We start from the raw sequence: 19,554 nt of genomic DNA on the forward strand, positions 1-19,554 counted from the left end.
AGAAAAAGATCATGGTTTGGGGTATGCTAAAAATGTGTCTCAAAAGAATAGACCACACAAAACTTTATATAATAGGTGTGCAGCAGTAAGCATTTATGCATTTGTATCAATACTGGGAAACAGGTGGAGCTACAATTTAAAGAACAGATATGTGTGAACTTTCCTGGTGGACAGGGAGGTAAATATGGGAAGAAGAAAGATGACATGAAAAAATCTTGATGAGACAGTTCAAATCATAATTATCCAGACTATACAAATTACATGGCTGATCTGTGTGTAGCCAGCTTATTATACTATACTATAAAGACAACTATGTGTTTTGCTTTTTGCTTTATGGAGCAGAAATTATAGATTACAACTGAAAACATGACTCTCTTTGAAACCATTTGCATTTTTCATCCCCCTTCTGTTTTAGCTCTAATAGGCTGTTGCCAATTAGGTCTTGGCTAGGAAATCTCCTCTGGTAAAAGCAAAGTAATATTTTTACTTCAGAAACTTCATTCACTGCTCTTGAAGTGACTGCCAGAAGGTATTTTTTCTGAGTCTCCTAAGTTTGTTTGACTACTGATGCCCATTAATTTCACCATACAGCATATTTGGTGGGTGCAGTGCACACCAACACTTCCACTAAAATGAATCTGCAACACAAAAGTCTGATTTTTAGATAAGGGGGGAAACTCCCTTAATAGCACTTCAAAATACCAACAACAAAAGAAAAAGATGGACGGATGGGTGGATGGATAGACACACACAGCATGAGAGCAAGTACAGTGACAAGTGAGGAAAGTTGGTAGGCACAGCTCACCACCCTGCGTGAGTCTGGCTTGACTGCCTGCAGCTGCTCAAACTCTTCAATCTTGCTCTGATCTACGTCGTCCTTTAGTTCCCAGGTACTGTCCTCATAAGGCAGAGAGCACCACTTCACCAGGTAGTACACCACCTCCTGCAGCAGGCAGAGGAGAATCAGCACTGCAAAAGACTGATCGAGGCCAAGCTCTGCTTTCATAATATTAACAAAGGCTGCGAGGAAGCCCATTAGGATGGCCTTGGGCACTTCTGCGATACAAAGACATCACTCGAGTGGAGAATATACTAAAAGGTACCACAAAAACCATAAAAAAAAGAAGCTGAAAAAGAGAAAAACATGTTCAGGCACGTAGACACAAATAAACACACACAGACGCTGCTCATGGATATGATTAACAAATGAAAGTGGATTCACTTTACCTCTCCTGTGTCTTTGTCCTCACAATATGACACCTCCAGCACTCTGTCTACCTCTACATAGTCAGGGTTAAAGGGCTCCTCTTCCATCTGAGAGAGACAGGAAAAATGACAAGAAGGAAAGAAAGAGAGAATAAACCTAAGTGCCCACTCACCATCTGGAATCTGAGATAAGCATCACTGCTGTAACGACTCAGCGGGTAAAGAGATTCAAATATATGCACACAGATGTGCCTGCCCACACAAACAAAGCACAAAAAGTAAATTAAACATCCACACACACAAACACACACACACACACAATACCTACTGTATGTGCATGTACACTAAACACACACAGGTCCTAAGAGACACCAAACTGTGAAAACGTACACCTGCTCATACCAAATGCCCAAATATATGTGTACAACGTAAAGACAGTATACAGTGTTTCCACAGACAAAGACAGACACACACACACACACACACACAGCCTTACATCTGCAAAGAAGAGCGCCCTCTGTGCTTGTTTCATCTTGAAACGTTTGATCTTCTGCTGAATCCTCTTGTCCTTCTCCAGATGCTGCTCTGTGGCCCACTCACAGTGTAGGTAGGAGCTGACATCCGCGCACACACACACACAGAAACACACACACACACATCAGACCAAGGTGAGAGGCCCTGAAAAACATCTTCCAAGCAGCATCTGGCTTAACCGCTGAGGCCACCAGACGAGTCCTTTATTGACAAGCTAATCAGAGAGTTGATGATCTCTTCAGCCATTTGGTTTATAAAAATTTTAAGTGCCACATTATTTTTTCTTTTTCATCAATGGGCTGAAAACATAACAAATAATGCCCCTGAGTTCACAGAGTAAAAATGAAATCGCTGTTTCACATTTTGATGACACACATGACAATACTGAAAGCTGTCCAGTGGATGCCAGAGATGCTTGTACGCTTGTGCAATCACATACTTCTTATTCAGCATCTTTTCACAGAGTCGTCATCATCAGTCTTCTACTTTCACGTAACAGATCACACACACTGAGATGATATGTCATGATAGGCATAATAGACAAATTGTTTCTAATGTCTCAGTTATGGTTTCATTCATAAAAACAGTTTCTACAACACAACAATGAACTTACTAGTTTTTGTATTTTACAAAAAACTCCTCCACTTCGATCACCACTCCTGGAGAAACCTGCAGAGGGGTTTAAAATAACAGAGCAATATACAATTACAAACTACACATAGAGTTATACAATCGCTCTCTCATAAAGTACTGTTATTTACAACCATGTTAAAGACTTTGATAAAAGCTACAATTATCAAGTCAAATAATGTGCTGACAACAATGTTTGCGGTGGTAAATAATTCAGATCTCACTACTGTGATACTACTGGAGCTTTTACAACCACTAAAAAGCAGGAATAAACCTGTCAGCAAATCATTACCTCCTTCTTGACGACACGAGAGGACATGATTTTGTCAACAACAGCAGCATCCTCTTCACTGGGATTCTCCTACAAATACAGTGGACAAGCAACATTTAATGTCAAGTGTTACTTCATAGTCTCCCACATCAGAAATTTCCATAAGCATCCAGACACTTCCTCATGCAAAAACCACACACCGCAGCGCATTAGTACAGAGTAATCAGAAAAGCTGCTCGGTCCACATGCTATTGTGCTCTTCCTGACTTGAAACGGACTCGTCCTGCTTCCACCTGTGCAGACTGACTGATTTAGACAACTGACACCAGGGCGGAACCTTTGCGCAATATATTTGTAGAAACATGTTTCTGAGCATAGCTGTCATAATACTAATCCCTCCTAATTTCTTTGCTGTTGCATCAAAGTCATTAATTGGCACTGAATATCTATCTTCCCTCCATGCACAGGCGTACTGCAGGGGTTCTGGCTTGTACGTCACTGTGTGGTGTTGAAAAGAACAGGCTGTGCTGCACTTCACTGAGCATGTGATGCTACAAAATGTACTTAGGCTTTTCAGTGTATAAATAATTTCTTCTCAACAATATTTATGCGCATCATTGTCACAAAAACAATCCTTGTCTGACTGTTGTTTGTGAGACAACACATAGTTGGAATAATTGTAATATAATGTAATGAAATTTTATTCTGCTCTCCAGTTTTCTAAATAATGAATGAATTTAAAGTCAACTTTGGGTGGAGTTGTAGGCAGAACGACTTACTACAAAGAGTTGAAGAGCGGGCTCCTTGGATGCTGCAGCGTTGGTTTTCTTGGCTTTGACAATAACCTTGACTTCGTCATCTGACAACCTGGCCTCCAGCTCTTCAGCGTATTTCTTTCTCTTCACCTGGCGATTAGATCGCCTCTTCTGGAAGAAGCACATTCACAAAAAATATTCAGCTGCTCTGGATTACTTCAAAGAGCAATTTCACAACTGAAAAATAAAAACTTCGGATCAGGATAAAGGTTGGTTACCTTTCATAAGTGGTTGTGACAAAAATTAGCTCAGCAGCTGTTTTACAAGAATTACAGACAATGTCTCAAATCGGTCTCCTGAGCAAATTAACAATGTCACTACGTTACACTTGTAGATTACTGAAGCTATCAGAGCTCAGCAGGAAACCACACTGAACAAGTCTAGGTCAAAACTTAGTGTAGGGCTGGATCCATGCATTGTGCTCAATTGTGGCCAAATCGTCACATGGACAGTTAGTGGTGGTGTCTATAATGTGAATTTGAGGACAGTCCACACCTCACTATAAAAGCCTCCTGAGGACCACACTGAGGACTGCCCATGACTATTGCTTTTCAAAGAGCAACAGCTAAGTGGGTCACTCCAGCACTTGACCAACCTATGGTGTAACTTCATCACTCACTCAGTAAGTAAGGGACAGACTTTGGTGCTTATAGGGCTGGCCCTGCTCTGCTGTGTTCCAGCCAAAAACAACACAGTACACACCGTATACATGCTCTGAACCGAGGCTCTGAGCGTCCTGCACCCATCTGCTTAGCGAAGGTAAATTATCTTGCTGTTTCACATTTCCAGTCCATGTAAACCACAGTAACAAATGGACCCGTTGTGGCTATTACTAATGATCAATGTAAGTTTTTAAATCTCTGACTGTCCTCCTGACATGTTGACATACTTCTGACATGCCCCCTATACTTTTGAATGTTTTAGAAAATGACATTAGAGGCAGATCCTGTCTACATTTAATAGATTTTCCAATGTCACTGTATCAACAGGCCTTTTGTATTCATATGCAGTGTATACCATATCTCTTGGAGAAGGCTGAAAAGCATGAATCATATTGAAAAGTATAATATGAGTTCTCCTTCGTGAAAACCTTGAAAAAACATAACCCATAATGACCTAGATTTCTATAAACCAAGAAAAAAATTCAGAAAAACATTATGCTGTCAAGTCAGACCCCTCCCCCCCAACACACACACAAATGAGTGCTTTAAAATCCAACTTTTTTTTTATTCCTTCCTGTCAAGCGTTTATAATTATCATATGCGTGGGCTGCTGTATCCTGCATCAATACACGAGCCCCTCCTAATGATAATATGTAGTTAATTAGGAATAAATGCCACTAAGCTGAAGTTAATTAGGTGTGGAGTACAATATCCCCATGGAGCTATACCCTCACATCCCCGAGCCGAAGCTGACCAGAAGCTGCAGAGTCAAACCTTCCACATGACACAACAATAGGACTGAAGCCCTGAGGTGGCCATGCATCAATTCTAGCTGTCGGCTACGCTACCGTGACTTCTTCCGCAGGATCATCCTAAATGAGTCATCAACAGACTGTTTTAATTAAGGCCAGGGCCGCCATTTATTGAGCATAATTATATGATAGGCAATAGTCCGGAAAGGATGCAAAAAGCAGAGGAAGAGAGGTGGTAGGGTGAATAAGAGACAGCCACTTGTCATCCCTGCCCATGCATACATGTCGCTCTTTACATAGCAGATATTTGTCATGGCTGTAGAGAGCTGTAGTGCTCCAATCACAGGATTGTGTTAAAGTAATAGTATTTAAGATTTTTAATTAAATAAATGTCTGTTAAGTCACCATCTATCGCCAAATGAAGTAACACAATGGTGACTGAGCCTACGGCCCACTGATGAAAGCTCTGGCATTTGCAGCATTATGAAGGGGGTGTCTGTAGCGACATCCCATCAGCCAGCAGTGGTGGATCCGCCAGTGAGGGTAGGAGGAGCTAACGCAACAGACTCACTCTTCAAATCACTTGTGTGTGAAACGGGGTAATGTATGCAAACAGTTACTGTTTAAAAAATAGATGAGTGACTATAGACAATGAAACCTGAAAAACAAGTCCAGACCCAACGACGTCACACAGGCCACACTGTTTAGGAAAAAAAGACTCAGTGGTTCAACCGTTTGAAGATCTATTGTTGCGCATTACGTCCATAAGAGGGAAAAGCAATACCAGACACATACTACTAAGATCTACATTCCTACTCATAACGAAATAAACAAAGAAAACAACGTTCTATGCCATGTTGTTGAAGCGTTCGCTCATATCAGCTTAACCTACATTTCATTTTCAATCAATGACAGTGACATGTTCAGAGTTTCCACACATCCTGGAAGAGTTCAATGTCCCGGACGAACAGAGGTTCTGGCCACATATTATCCGGTTATGGACCCTATTTTCCCAAACTGAAATTTAACCCCTCCAGGTATTTGCTCACCCTCAATAAACGTTAACAGGAAGTGTTTGTTTTTGCTGCTGACAGGCTTTATTCTATGTGTCTGATAACATTATGGAAATGATCTCTACAGACCTTTTCATTAAGGACTAAGATCCTTTTTGTTTAACCGGCTGCTACACCCCTCTCGCTAAAGCCACCAGACTCCATTCTCAAAAACAGGAATTTTATCATCATAAAACACACTTCATTCAAATGTGACAAAAACTAAATAAAACTCAACAAAACCTTCTTGAATCATCTCTTCACTGTTCCAACAATCACCACCGACTCTGGTTTGGTCAAAATAAACTTCTAATCCACCAAATCAGGAGAGGAGCGAGGGACAGGGCAGACATCAGAGAGGCAGCGGGGGAAAATAGTGTGTTGAGCAGAATATTTTCACATCCAACTCTGGAATTATTCTCACCAGACTGGATTAGAGATTTTTATGGTGGACTTCAACAGAAAAAAAACAGTAATAATGCAATGCATTCAGTGTATCTGTGGTGGTGCTGCTTTTCTTTTTCCACAATCAAATATAAATTTTCAACCACTGAATATTTGGATTATTTTAATTCTAATATATATTCACATTTATATTTATATCTATATTAAAATATATTCAGATTTAGAATATTTGTTGACAGCCTGACTGCAATTACTGCCAATGGGTGCTGCCAAAGATAATTAAATGGAGATCTTCATGATTGTTACTTTAAAATAAAGAATAAACTCGTGTCCCGCAGGTGGGGTTTGGCAGTGTTGTCGATCAATATCAGACAGTAACTATTCATGTTCCACTATATACGAACAAGAGGTTTGTAATCCCACATTCAATGATCAATTAAATCGGTAGATTACTGATAATTTATCTTTAAACAGCATTGAGGCTGAGAGATTTTGCACTACATTTTTTATAACAAAAATTATATTTACTCTCCTCAACACTTAAATTAAAATAAATTTCTATTCACTTACTGAATACTAAAATCTTAAAAACACGCAAAGTATTGCCTGGCATGTCCGTTCTTCGAGCTGCTGTTATTTGCTTCAAAGTGAGGTAGGAACCAAAATTCAGCTCATATCTTTTAGACAAGTTCTTATCCATCAGGATGTGCTGGTTGCCCTCCCTGTGGCATTTTTTGCACCTTGAAAAATCTCAACTGTAGGTGAGCAATCATCAATTTTCCTTGTGTTTAGTGGAAAACAGAAAGTGTCTATCATTACTCTGGATTTGAAAAAAAAAAGAAGAAGAAGTGATAATTTAATTTTGCTGTGTTATCACACAAAGGTGGAAACCTGAGGGATATAAATTCACTCGCTGCTGTGGCAACAACATTTCCTTTTAAATGAAAAACTGTTCAGTTGTTCAGTTTAGGTGTGGGGACTGTGCAGGTGCGAGGTGCTATTGTCGTGTTATGTGTGCAGCGTTGCAGATGTCTCCGTCATCAACGCAGATAAGAATGTGTACTTGAGATAGCCACCCACTGCAAGACCTCCAGGTGAACCACAGAGTCAGTGCTGTCAGGCTCAGACTAAAGCTGTGAAGCCTTCCTCTCGGCTCAGCAGCAGCGTGAACAGTCAGACCAAGAACGCCACTTCGCTCAACGGCAACACAAAAATTCCATTCGTTCTCTTTCAGCAGAGGTGTGACACCACAAGCAATAACACCACCACATCTGAACAAAGTGGGGAATTTAAAAACTATCAGATAAATTCCCACCTAAAATCATAGGACTGTCTCACAGTCTGGGTGAATATTTCAATTTGATAAAGTGAGATGAAATACTCCGCAAAAGCTCCCAAGCACGACAACCCCACTTAGGTTTATACAGCATGTGTGTTCATGTTTATTTGTGTGTGTGTGTGTGTGTGTGTGTGTGTGTGTGTGTGTGCTGGATCTTACAGAGTCCACATTTTTAGAAGTATGTCGGGAGGGAGGGTCATCATCAGACTCCTCTGAAGACTCTGGCTTTCGTTTTTTCTTCTTCCCAATCTTGATGACAATTTTCCTGTGGGAGGGAAAAACACACCATGAATACGATGAGATGAAGGCCAGAACCATGAAAACCTGCTCCACGTACACGCAGTAGTGTTTACTGCTTTGTTGTTGATGAGAGTATGTTGTGTTGACAAATGCCATTCAAGTACAGCCAGGAGAGACAAACAGTCTGGTATTAAAATGGACTTAATTTCCATGTATAATCAAAATCTCCGTACACTCAACCCCACTGTTTGTGAATCTCACAATGGCGTCAGTGTTCTTATCAAAAGTTCTAAAATATCAGACGATGATAAAAATAACTTCAGTGCGGTGACCTTGCGCATGTGTATGAAGGCCAACAAAACACTAATACAGAACTGTTACTGTGTCAGTATCAATGTACGATACAGGCAAATTCATATTTTGACGGTAATTTTGGAAAATCTTTGGATTGTCTAACTCTAGCTGAGCTTCAGACTGTGGACCTTGTGCCCCATCACATACAGCGGAAGATTTCTTTGTGGCCGGTAAGGACAACCGGAATAAATACAGCTTCCCGTACACCTTTTGATGTACATACGGGCATTTGAGTACAAAGAAAGGCTGATAATGTGAACCTATCGTTTAAGAACACGAGAGACAACGAGAGAGAGAGAGAGAGAACAAATTTCTTGAATGGTATCATCCTCCTTCAATGCAAACCCAACTCTTTCACTACGCTTCACAGAAAAAACCTCCGGGCAAAGAGAACTGGCATTTATTTCAGAATAAACACAGAGAGTATTCAGTTAATTCTGCAGTAAATCTACACTAAGACAGTTTAACAGATTTTCTGGATGGATAAGGAACTGTCTGGGTGAGGGACGGTATTAGATGGATTATAAGAAAAGGATGAGGCTGTGTTGTCATACAGACGTTAAAAAGAGGCTTACACTCCATGGCAGACAAACATGTCGCAAAGGTTGGATGTGTCTTGCAGAAAAAAAGGCCCCTGCAGGGCTGCACCAGTATGCAAGATGGAGTGAAATAAGCGATCATAAATTTGGGCCCTGCCGTAAGTAAACAATACATCTGCAGCAGGAGCCTGTACTCTGTAAGAAACACTCCCTGCACAGCTGTCAGAATGCAATATTTGACCCCGACATACATACAGTGGCAGCTTGGGGACCCGCTGAAGAACGGTGAGAAATGCTTACATGTATTAACATGCTCATAATGGGAGCTGCCAGAGTTTATGGAGAAAGGAATTCAGCGCTTTGCTAAAGCTCCACCTAGTCTGCCGATTCAGGCCGACGTCATTTGATTATAATTTGGCGAATATTTTTCCGTTTAAGCTACTATTGCTAATTTGTGAGTGTCGAAATTCTCACCGTGGCCTAATGTCCAACTGCAGCACCAAGACAGACTGCGGGGATGAGATCATATCAGGAGCCCAGATAGCAGCAGATTGTACGATGAATAGACCCAAGCTTATACTTTTCGCCAGCGCTTCATTCTGTCTCTCTCTCCTCTCTCTTTCACACACAGTCACATATTATTTCTGTGACCTTTCCCCATATATTCTCTCACCACATATGCAGACACTTCCCATCTTGCGCCTCTCCACGTGTATTATCTCTCAGAAGCCACAGGCGCCAAATCTCTGGCTTGGTGTGATGTTAATGGGAAAAATAAAAAAAAAAAGCACCGCTATCATACTGACACAATACGGCATCTTCCCTTTCTCACTCTGCTTGCATACGCATAACAAATCCATACAGCCGTCCGACAAATAAAAACATGCTCTGTGCTACACACCCATGCACACACGCACACACCCAGACAGACTGTTGCACGAGCGGGTATGTCTCTAGTGAGAAGGTTGTCCCTATGGGGCGTATTCATATGAGATTATATTAGAGACTCATACTGAGAGTGCACAAAGATTCCCATGCTAGCCAATATTCTCCCCTGTTAGCTAACAAGTCACTCTGTTAGCAAGTCAGTTCCTCAGACACCAAACGGGCCCACTAGACAGGCGGTCAGCCTGCAGGATATGCAAGTAATGTAGAGAACAGCAAGCCAACCTGTTACGACAGCGTAATAGCTTGTTCAACAAGTCGACCGACCACCAAGACAAACACGGCCTATATTCATAAATCAATTCCATGTATTAGATGAAGGGGGCGGCATATCTATAAACTTAAATTAGTTAAAATCAGCGTTCTTAGCTGTAGCATCCTGGTTTACTTCCATCATGGACTGACATAGACATTTGACTGAGATATAATATTCTTGAAGCCAGGATTTATCCAACTTCTTTCCAACTCAGCTGATTGTGGTGTTGAGCAGCTTCCCATTCAATTCAGTGATGGAGACTGACAGTTTCTTGAAGGGTTGAAGCAGCAATCATGTGCACTGTGTGAGATGAGTATGCAGAACAGAAGTGAAAAACCTGGAGAGGCCTGTGCATTTGCATTGCTTCTCTATAAGTTTCTGTAATGCCCTAGTTTGATGGATTCCCTTGAAAGAGAGATACTTAAGACACGTTAAACTCGCCAAACTAACAAGACCAGTTACCATCAGCAGTAACACCTCATCACAGGGGTTTCAACATATCACAACATCCATCAAAATAAAGGCCTGCCCAGGACAAAAAATATAGCAAGCTCATAAACTAATTAGATAATAAGAGGCAATCTGTATAAAAGTCATTTCTGAACACATTAGCACTCAAACACGCACCCATAGTAAAGTCTGACAGTAGAAAACAGTAGATTCTTTCAGCAGCACTGTGCTAAAAAGACGTCCCTTCTTCCTGGTGTCCCTGCCCCTTCTGGATGATATTATATTTCACAAATCCTCTTGACAATGACACTTTATGGTTGCCATGCAACGTGCCCTTGGGAGTGTACTTGGCAATGTGGGCGGCAATGTTCACGGTGACATCACTTCCTGTGAAAGTACATGTCCACTGACACTATGAATGGCAGAGAAAAGCGTGCCAAGTCAGAGGGACACAATGAAAGAAAAATGAACCAGCTGTGACACCCGGAAGAATAGAAAAACAAACATTACAAAGCAGCTGAATGGGACAAAACACAATGTTCTTCCTTCACCAAATAAAAGCTGGCTAGGGTACGGGCCTTGCAGAATAACAGTGTCATATTACCAGGCAGCAGCTCAGCGGCTAACAGCACATAACAGGGCTAAAGCATCTCTCTGATCCCCATATGGGAAAACCTGAACTGTGAAACGAGATACTTGAGGGCTGTGAAATCATCAGTTGAGCCAGTACAGACAGAATACTGATGGTGAGGTGGCTCCTATGAACTGCCATATACTGCATGCAAGGATGGCATTTACAACAGCACCGTGGAATAAAGTTAATATGATGAAAAGTATATACTGTGCAGGCAGACACACACAAGCAGAAAGAGGGAGAGAGAGAGAGAAACACACCAAGCGTAAGCCACAATAAACCACATCTTAGTGATGGTTATAGCCTGTTCCACCCTGCCGTGGCTGATACACAGGACCACCCAGGGGTTTACTAACATCAGTGCTAATGCCAGTGCTCCCTTCAACTGAATAGTCTGACCATAGGCTGAAATATATTAACTCAAATGACAGGGAGGAAACACAGGCTTTCAAATCAACCTCTTGATGAGAAAAGAGGTCTGAAATCGTCCAGATCTACTCTTTCAGGTCGCAGTCACGTCTCCCTGATGTGAAGAACTGGACAAATGTGCCATAGACAGCATATCTGCTGACCTTTAACAATAAGAGAAGGATTAGGACTGCCATACAAGCACCTGAATTTATTTAACATCCCAATAAGATAAAGAAAGAAAATACAGAAATTGACAAAATAACCACACCAGGTTTGTATCACATAATTTTTCAAGATGACAAACTAAAAATAAAATCAAACAAGCTTGACTCTGATTTCAAAAAGTCTTTGATTTATTCAGACTCAGCTCCCTCACGGAGGGTGTCAGCTCTTATAATCCTACCCACTGTCAAAGGAGCAGAAAACCTGTCCTAAACCATGCAGTTAAGACGGACCTGCTGGTCAACTAAAAACTATGTTGACTTCCTTCAGAGCAGCACACACACGGCTGATCCTGGACTAACAGCAACACACTCAGGGCCTCAGATGTTTTGTAATATACTCTGACTACAAATACACATGTACACATGTGCTAAGTCTGTTACTCAACGTTTCACTTCACACAGTACCAAGCGCGCTCAGCCGGCCAGATATTTTAGCAAGCCTGCTTTAAAAACTACTTTTGGGTACATCAAGACACGCTAGTAAACGCCAAAGCTTTTGGCAGGGAGCTTTACGGCAACTGCCAATGAAACTTTTGTTAAAAGAAGAAAGATACAAAAAGAACAGAAATGTAATCAGTCAATCTTTTGTCATCAGAGACAGCAAAGCAGAGAGACTGGAAACAAACGTGGCATATGGAGCTTGGATTCAACGATGTAAAAGGTATGAAATACACTGTTTAGATTGGGCAACCGGCTGATTATCCTAATACTGAGCAACTGTAATCTAGCTGTGTGCTGGGGATCTAATTAGTGAACTATTAGTAATATTCCACTTGTAACAGAGGAAGAGGAGCAGCTCTGCTTTTAACACACAACAACGCCACTTCTGTATTAGGTGTTATTCACGTGTTTCTTTAGGCTGAGTGGGACTACCTGTTGCCTCTTACTCGCATGACAAACCCTGTATCTAAAATGCAACACACCTTGTGAAATGACTCACCAGATATTAAATCACTATCTTTATATTTGACACCTTTATATTGGAGGACGTCCATAGTTGTCATAGCAGTGAAATGCTTACTTTCACTGAATTTAGGTAGGAGTGGTTTCAATAAAAAAAAATAAACAAACATTGCATTTCAAAACTCTGTTTGTGTCTTCAAAATGTATTTCATTTTATTGTCAGTTAAATACTTTACGTGGTGTACTGAGTAGAACTCCACCTTGTTTCATACTTCTACATTTAGATGCATGTCCACCTGGGTGGTGCTGGCTGCTCATGATGTTTATTACTGATGGAGAGGAAAGTGATTTATTTGCCTCCCCAGCAGGATTTAAAGAGGCCATCCTCCAGACATAATCTTGCATCTCTAATTAGACGAGAGCTGCCCCCTGATCTGACATTACAGAGTGATCCCCGATGGTAGGCTACGACTCGTTTTTTCCGGAGAGTGATAGCCTAGTTGCTGTTCGAGGCTTGCTTGGCTCCCATCCTCTTATTGTGCCAAATAACCTCCATCCCTTGTCCCCCAGTGTTGTCCTGCCCTACTTGGCATGCTGCCACTGTGTGTGTGTGTGTGTGTGTGTGTGTGTGTGTGTGTGTGTGTGTGTGAGGGTTTGATTTTAATAGAATCAAGATATGATAGTGGTTTGCAGGCGAAGACTGCAATGTGGTGCTTCAGCATCTCAGGGAGACCTTCATCGCCTTTAAGTGCATCTACCTCAAAAATTCTGATTGTGTGTGACTGAGTCATCTTCAAAACTGCTCTAAGTGCATGTGTGTGTGCATGAAGCTGTGTGTGTTTCTCATCCTGAGGGGCTTATTGAGACAGTAGTGCTGGTTCTTGTCAGGAAATCCCCCTTTTTATGAATGGAGGGCTATAATCTCAGTGCCACAACTGGAAACAGTAGTAACAGCACCATCAAGCCCCCTCTTAAAGACAAATACTGTATCAGCACAGTGCACATGGCCACACGGGGGATTTCTGCTTTATTCAGCGGGTACACACGTACACACACGTACACACACACACACGTACACACACACACACACACTCACAAGAACGTGTACATTTCCATGACTTTCAACACAACATGCAACACTGACCCACAAACATGTTTATGTATCTGACACACACATGCAAACATGCACACATACACACGCAGCAAGGGATTAACTGGGGAAACACTCAATTAAAAAACAGCTTTAGCTCTTCCTAATGAAAAAGTGAGGGAAAAGAGATTAGACAGCTAGCAGGCAAGCACTGAAATATGAACAGCTATACGCTGCTGCATATACGCTAGACTTAAACCTCCATTTTCTATCATGTAATTGATCTCACGAGCACCATTTTGTTTGATATTTTCCTGCTACCCTGCTGCTTTGTAGTAGTACCGGTATATTTAGAGCATGCCTGCTAACAGGAAACATTGGGATGCACGGCTTTGAGCATGCTGAAAGAACCAAATTTGTATTAGGGAAAAAAAAATGTAAAGGAGGAGGGGGAGGGTGAAACACAAAAGGGAATGAGCAGCACAGTGCTTTCATCTGATGATTATATGAGGTTATTTTTCAGCAGGTAGGTTGCCTGGAAAAGCAAATTCCAGCCTGCAGAGAGCTGTGATCAGTCAAGCCTGACCTGTTAAATAACCCTTGCTTAACCCCGGGGTAGTTTTGTCAGTGAATACATTGGTACACATCAGGCATCTACACACCAGGTTTTGGATGAGACCTAAACTCTATCAGTGCTCTTGTTTCATTTGTTAAAATTAAATGGGAAAAGATTAAAACTAAAATACTGCAATTTTTAGCAACATGTGAAAACTAATTTCACCTCTGCCTGCTGTGTGCTTTCGACTTGGCCTTATAAAAAGCTGGCCCTGTGGTCACCGTCCCCAGTAGCTGAGGTGACGTTTGTATTAGTGCTTCACGGCATGCTCTGTATGATGAATTTAAAATGGGAGAGGCAAATGTAACATTGAAAACAGGCTAAACTCTTATTCTTAAGCTGGAACAGATCCGAGTCACCATTAATTTATTAGTTACACCTGTGCTTTTCCTGCTACGTCGGGTCAAAATGCTGCTGTGAAAAACACCTGTGGGTTTGAGTGGATCTCAAGCAGCTTTTTAATCTATTATATCATGAATTTCACATGTAATTATATTTTTTATGCACAAGGAGCCATAGGAAGTTATATAAGCCATTTTTTAAACAAAAAAGTGCAAATGAGTGAATTCAACTTTGCAGGAGAGGCACCTGCAGTATTTTTTTACTTACAAATGTTGAGCTATTCCCCATGGTCATTTCCCCTTCCGGCAGAAATGCACACGAGTGTCCTTGTTGATATGTTGGACTTGTCTGGAGGCTATTGGATCTTCCACTCCTATGTATAAGCTTTGACGAAGGTTCAGCACAGAATAAAGTGTAATCTGATTATAAAGAATGTTATCAACCAAACTTCTCATTTACAGCAGGCTCTACCATTCCACAGTAGGCGACTTTAATGTACCACATTCACTTTAACCCAAACATCAGTTGGGACTTTAATGATGGGAATATCTAATGTGGCTGTATTTTCCTCAAAGGCCCCCAGATCAGGAGCCCTACTTGATATTAAACCACTTTAATAGCCAAGAAAGAGATCACTGACAAATACATAACATCTTTTCTTGGATATGTGTCATGTTGCTAGTCCACCTGTCACAGCGGCTGGTGCATCCATATTTTAATCGTCTGCATTCATTCATGTTTCTCATCACTCAGACAGATTTTCCATATGATGATATGAACCCTAACTTGCTTGCCAAGCGGCTGGCAGAGGGAACTAGCAAAGTAATCCAGAAGGAACGTACTGGCAATTAAAAATGGAACTGATGGTTCTCCTAGAAACCCAGGTAGTAATGACAGCACAGTGGTCTCAGAGAAAAAGACCCTTAAGTACGCAGACAATTAGGGTAATAGCCTTATCTCAGGCCTCATTCCCTGCTTAAAGAAGGGTCAGATGCAATGGAAGAGTGAGCATACACTGGACATCAAATACACACACATCCTCAAGCTTTGTGAACACACCCTGAACAGAGCGGAGGCTGGAGTAATGACTTTAGCGGAAGGTTAGTACCTCTGCAGCCGAGATGCATTAATATTTTATGGGGAGAGCCTGGGTGGTGCATGCATATGAACAGGACTCTCCTCTGGTGTGAATCTCTCCCCCGAGCTTCTTGTCATCATGTACACGGGATGTCTCCATCACTCCACATTAGCAACAAAACAACTATCCCTCACTACGCTGTAGCTGTACGGGCACACATTCCACCCACATCTACATACGCACGCGAGCAAACACGCCGGTTCTCACTGTCTTTGGTGGCTCGGGTCAAGTACAAGTCAGACACAAGCCAACCCAAAATGAGTATGTGCGCTGCCTGCACTCCATCACTGTCTTTGTCTGCACTCCTTGACATAAAACATTCGCTCACATCCACAGCCTTGATGCATGTACATTGGCTCAAATCTTTTTGGACATTACACTTGACAAACGGTCTTATAATCGTCCTTTTCAACAGCAGATGTTCCCCTCTGACTGGAGTGAGCTCCTGCAACACTCTTACTTGCTATACCTGCTACAACTAAGCCCGTGTTATATTACAGCTTGTTCTGCTAGGCTGCCAAGCTTTCTCCTCTTGTCTGTCTAGTGTGCACATGCAGTCACTACCAGACTAAGATGTCACAATAATGTACGGTGTATGTGCCCCACAAATGTCAAGTAAGCGCAGTTTCACCTACAGTTATCTGCTTTTTGATGCATTTGCCATGTGAGTGCCATGGCTCTGTGACTGATCGTGCTCTGCAGAAAACTCTGCTTCACATTGTCTCCTTTTTATTGTGCCATTTGTAATTAGCAGAAAAGTAGAAGCTCTATTAGCCTGAGCATTCGCGAGCTATGAATCTTCACACCTAAGATGAAATATTCACACACTCCCACAAGCCTCTTCACATATACTGAGAGAGCTATACATCATTGTCACATTTGCACCGAGGGCCCGTACATCTGAACTTCATTTCTCAATTAAAAGAAAGGGAGAGGGACTCAGAGTAGGCGCTACAACCGTAAACTGGTGATCACTACGGGCACATCTTGCAGGACTGTGAAAAGATTCTGCATCGCACATATGTAACCACTGAAGATGAAGTCACAGCATCACACCATTCTCATTTCACTGGGCGGGACACACTACAGGGTCACACTCAGATTTGTCCCGACTCCTTTTGTCAAATTCAGGCATATTTCACTGTCACAACTCTGCCAAGTCTGAGGCTCCATCAAGGTACAGTGCTGACTGCAAATGACGACCTGCCCAGTTTCCTGTAAACTCGTGCAGACTCATAATGATCTTGAAACATTAGTCACCATGACAAAATTAGGGGCAGTAATTGAGTAGTTAAAGCCCTGCAAAGTGCAGTTTGCCAATTTAACTACACGCAAGGCCCATTTTAAATTTACACCACTTTAGGGAGAAGTATGCACAACTTTGAATGCGTGTGTAAATCAATACACTTACAGTACAGCATAAATCACACAATGTGTTACAAGTTCAAAGGCATCCTTTAGATTGTATTGTGCTTGAAAGAGGTAAATAACACAGCAGAGTGGCATTACTTCTGACTCCACAGACTGAAAGCAACTGGCTGTGTTGAGAAACTTAACTAGGGTTGGTTTAGAGAATAAACACAGAAACAAAGCTATCAAACAAGCATAAAAGGTCATAGTCTATGTGAATTTTTGTGGAAGACTGTGCCACTCTGTCATGTGACCACACAGAATGAGTCTGATGTTTCAAAATGGCTGGAATGTATGATGTAAAGAACGCTCTAAAAGGTTGACTGAGACGATATTAGGCTCGATACGCGGCCGTGTTGCACGCAGCCTTATCTGATGCTTTTTCTGCATGTAGGCCAAGTATGGTTACACTGAATAAAAATGGGTTAGACAGCTCATTAACTTGTATCAAGATGGATAAGTGTAATCAGTTACACATGTGAATGACCATGGCAACGCAGAACAATTGTCAGCTGTCCATAAACACTAACAAGTCTTTGCATTTGATTAAATGTTAATGGGAAAATCACCCACGTCTCCGCAACTGCAAGGTGGTAATGGAAGGAAAATGATGAAATGAAGGAAAACTAACCGAGGCAGAGATAAGCTTCTTGCGCGTTTTGCCTCAAAGTTAAATTACATGATCAAGCTGAGCTTTTATTTAATGATCAAAACTGAGCATGTTCAGTGATGTCACAGGATCAATACTTTAGTTAACAGAAGAGCTAAGAGGCCAGAGTTCCTGTTAGCATCACCAGGCGAGTACAACCAAATAAAGCTGGGAAGCTAGTGGGACTGTATCATAATGACTGATTCCTCCATCATCTCACTGTTCTCCCAAACATCAGCACTGCCACAACTTTCTCATTATCACACACACACACGCACTGCAAGCAAAATCCATTATCTCCTACAGCCTTTTCCCTCTGCCTAGCTCATCTAGTTATTAATCAACACAGCTGCCAGCCAGATATTATTGTTGACCATTGTCAGTCACTCTCACGCTAAGTCTAAAAAACACAGCCCTTCTCAATCACGCTTAAAACTAATAACGCCGAGGTTTTATTTATTTATTTTTCTCTTCTTCTTTCAGCAATCTGACATAACTGTGTCTAAACATCCCCCCTTTTCCTTCAGCTCCCTGCCTTGGCCCTCACATCTGCACCAGCTGATGATTTCACTAGCTTGTGTTGGGTGTGGCTTATAGCTACACACCGCTTATAGCAGTTAAACAGGGGGATGGGAGGTGGACCGCGGTATCTATAGATCAGCACTACTTGCTTAAATACACTCAGCAGCACTGTCGCACATGTAAATGCAGCCTTTGTTTGCTCCACCCATGTCTATGCTGATGACTGAGCATGGTTTATTGTTATGGCATGCAGTAAATTCTGTTGAACTTTGAGCTTCCATCCTGGCAAGTACAGGCAGAAATGTACGCTAGTAAAACAATGTACTATAAAAATCAACCAGGACACCAGCAGGGTGAATCTGTAAAACAGGCAACAATACGGGCCTCGGATTTTAGCGATCCATCTAAACACACTGAAGTGTACACACTGTTTCATATGAGCATCCTCCTAAACAATATTGTTTCGATTACCAAGTGATAGAGCTTTGATTCTCAGCTCAAGCCCATTGGACTTCCATTTGGACTGTTTGCGTAAGAGATGTTTTTTTAATACTGTTATCAACGGTTCACAACACGTGGAGAGAGCTGACGTGTGAGGTACGATACGGTAGCCTGTCAGACATAAATGAACAGCAGCAAACGTCGCCTCGTAAAATAAACATTAAAACACCACCGACATCCCATCTTGTGTCAAAACAGTCTCTTTCCATTTCAATCCCTCAGGCTTAATGGGATCAGGATTTTATTTGTTAACTTTTTCCCCTAAATCAGTGTGTGTGTGTCAGTGAAACACACCACGGTGGTAACACTGCGCATCAGCATATCTGGTTCTGCCGGTACTTTGTAACATTTATCAGTTAGCCCTCGGTTATACATATTAACTTAGAAAAATGGATGCGATGAAATAAAGAGGCTCTAAGGGAATTTGCATTGCTCTTATAAAAAGGGAAAAACCTGCAGTGACAAAATATTAGTGAAATTATGTTCATTAAAGTGTTTAGAAAATAAATCAACTGCTTTTCCTCCATTTACATTTATATGAATGTCACTGTGAGTACTTGAATTTTGCGTCCATCTGCTCCATCTACAATGTACATTTGTCATTATTATTACTACAATATTGAATTTTAAAAAATTAAATTAAAATCATCACTAGATTTATTGG

The 19,554-nt window shown here is 41.5% G+C and overlaps 1 protein-coding gene across 4 annotated transcripts in view; it reads right to left on the reverse strand.

Moving 5' to 3' along the window:
• chd9 (chromodomain helicase DNA binding protein 9) overlaps positions 1-19,554 on the reverse strand; it is a 70,234-nt gene that overhangs the window by 26,112 nt on the left and 24,568 nt on the right. For 3 of the 4 annotated variants that reach the window (XM_076749585.1, XM_076749425.1, XM_076749644.1), the window contains 7 exons: positions 7,826-7,931; positions 3,421-3,567; positions 2,663-2,731; positions 2,354-2,409; positions 1,703-1,820; positions 1,228-1,314; positions 806-943 (listed from right to left, as the gene is read on the reverse strand). In XM_076749585.1, the coding sequence (XP_076605700.1) occupies positions 806-943; positions 1,228-1,314; positions 1,703-1,820; positions 2,354-2,409; positions 2,663-2,731; positions 3,421-3,567; positions 7,826-7,931 (721 nt within the window). The remainder of the gene's footprint in view (positions 1-805; positions 944-1,227; positions 1,315-1,702; positions 1,821-2,353; positions 2,410-2,662; positions 2,732-3,420; positions 3,568-7,825; positions 7,932-19,554) is intronic. The other variant, XM_076749504.1, reaches the window with a different exon arrangement.

This window comes from Chaetodon auriga, chromosome 1 (assembly GCF_051107435.1).
Source record: "Chaetodon auriga isolate fChaAug3 chromosome 1, fChaAug3.hap1, whole genome shotgun sequence".
Classification (NCBI taxonomy): domain Eukaryota; kingdom Metazoa; phylum Chordata; class Actinopteri; order Chaetodontiformes; family Chaetodontidae; genus Chaetodon; species Chaetodon auriga.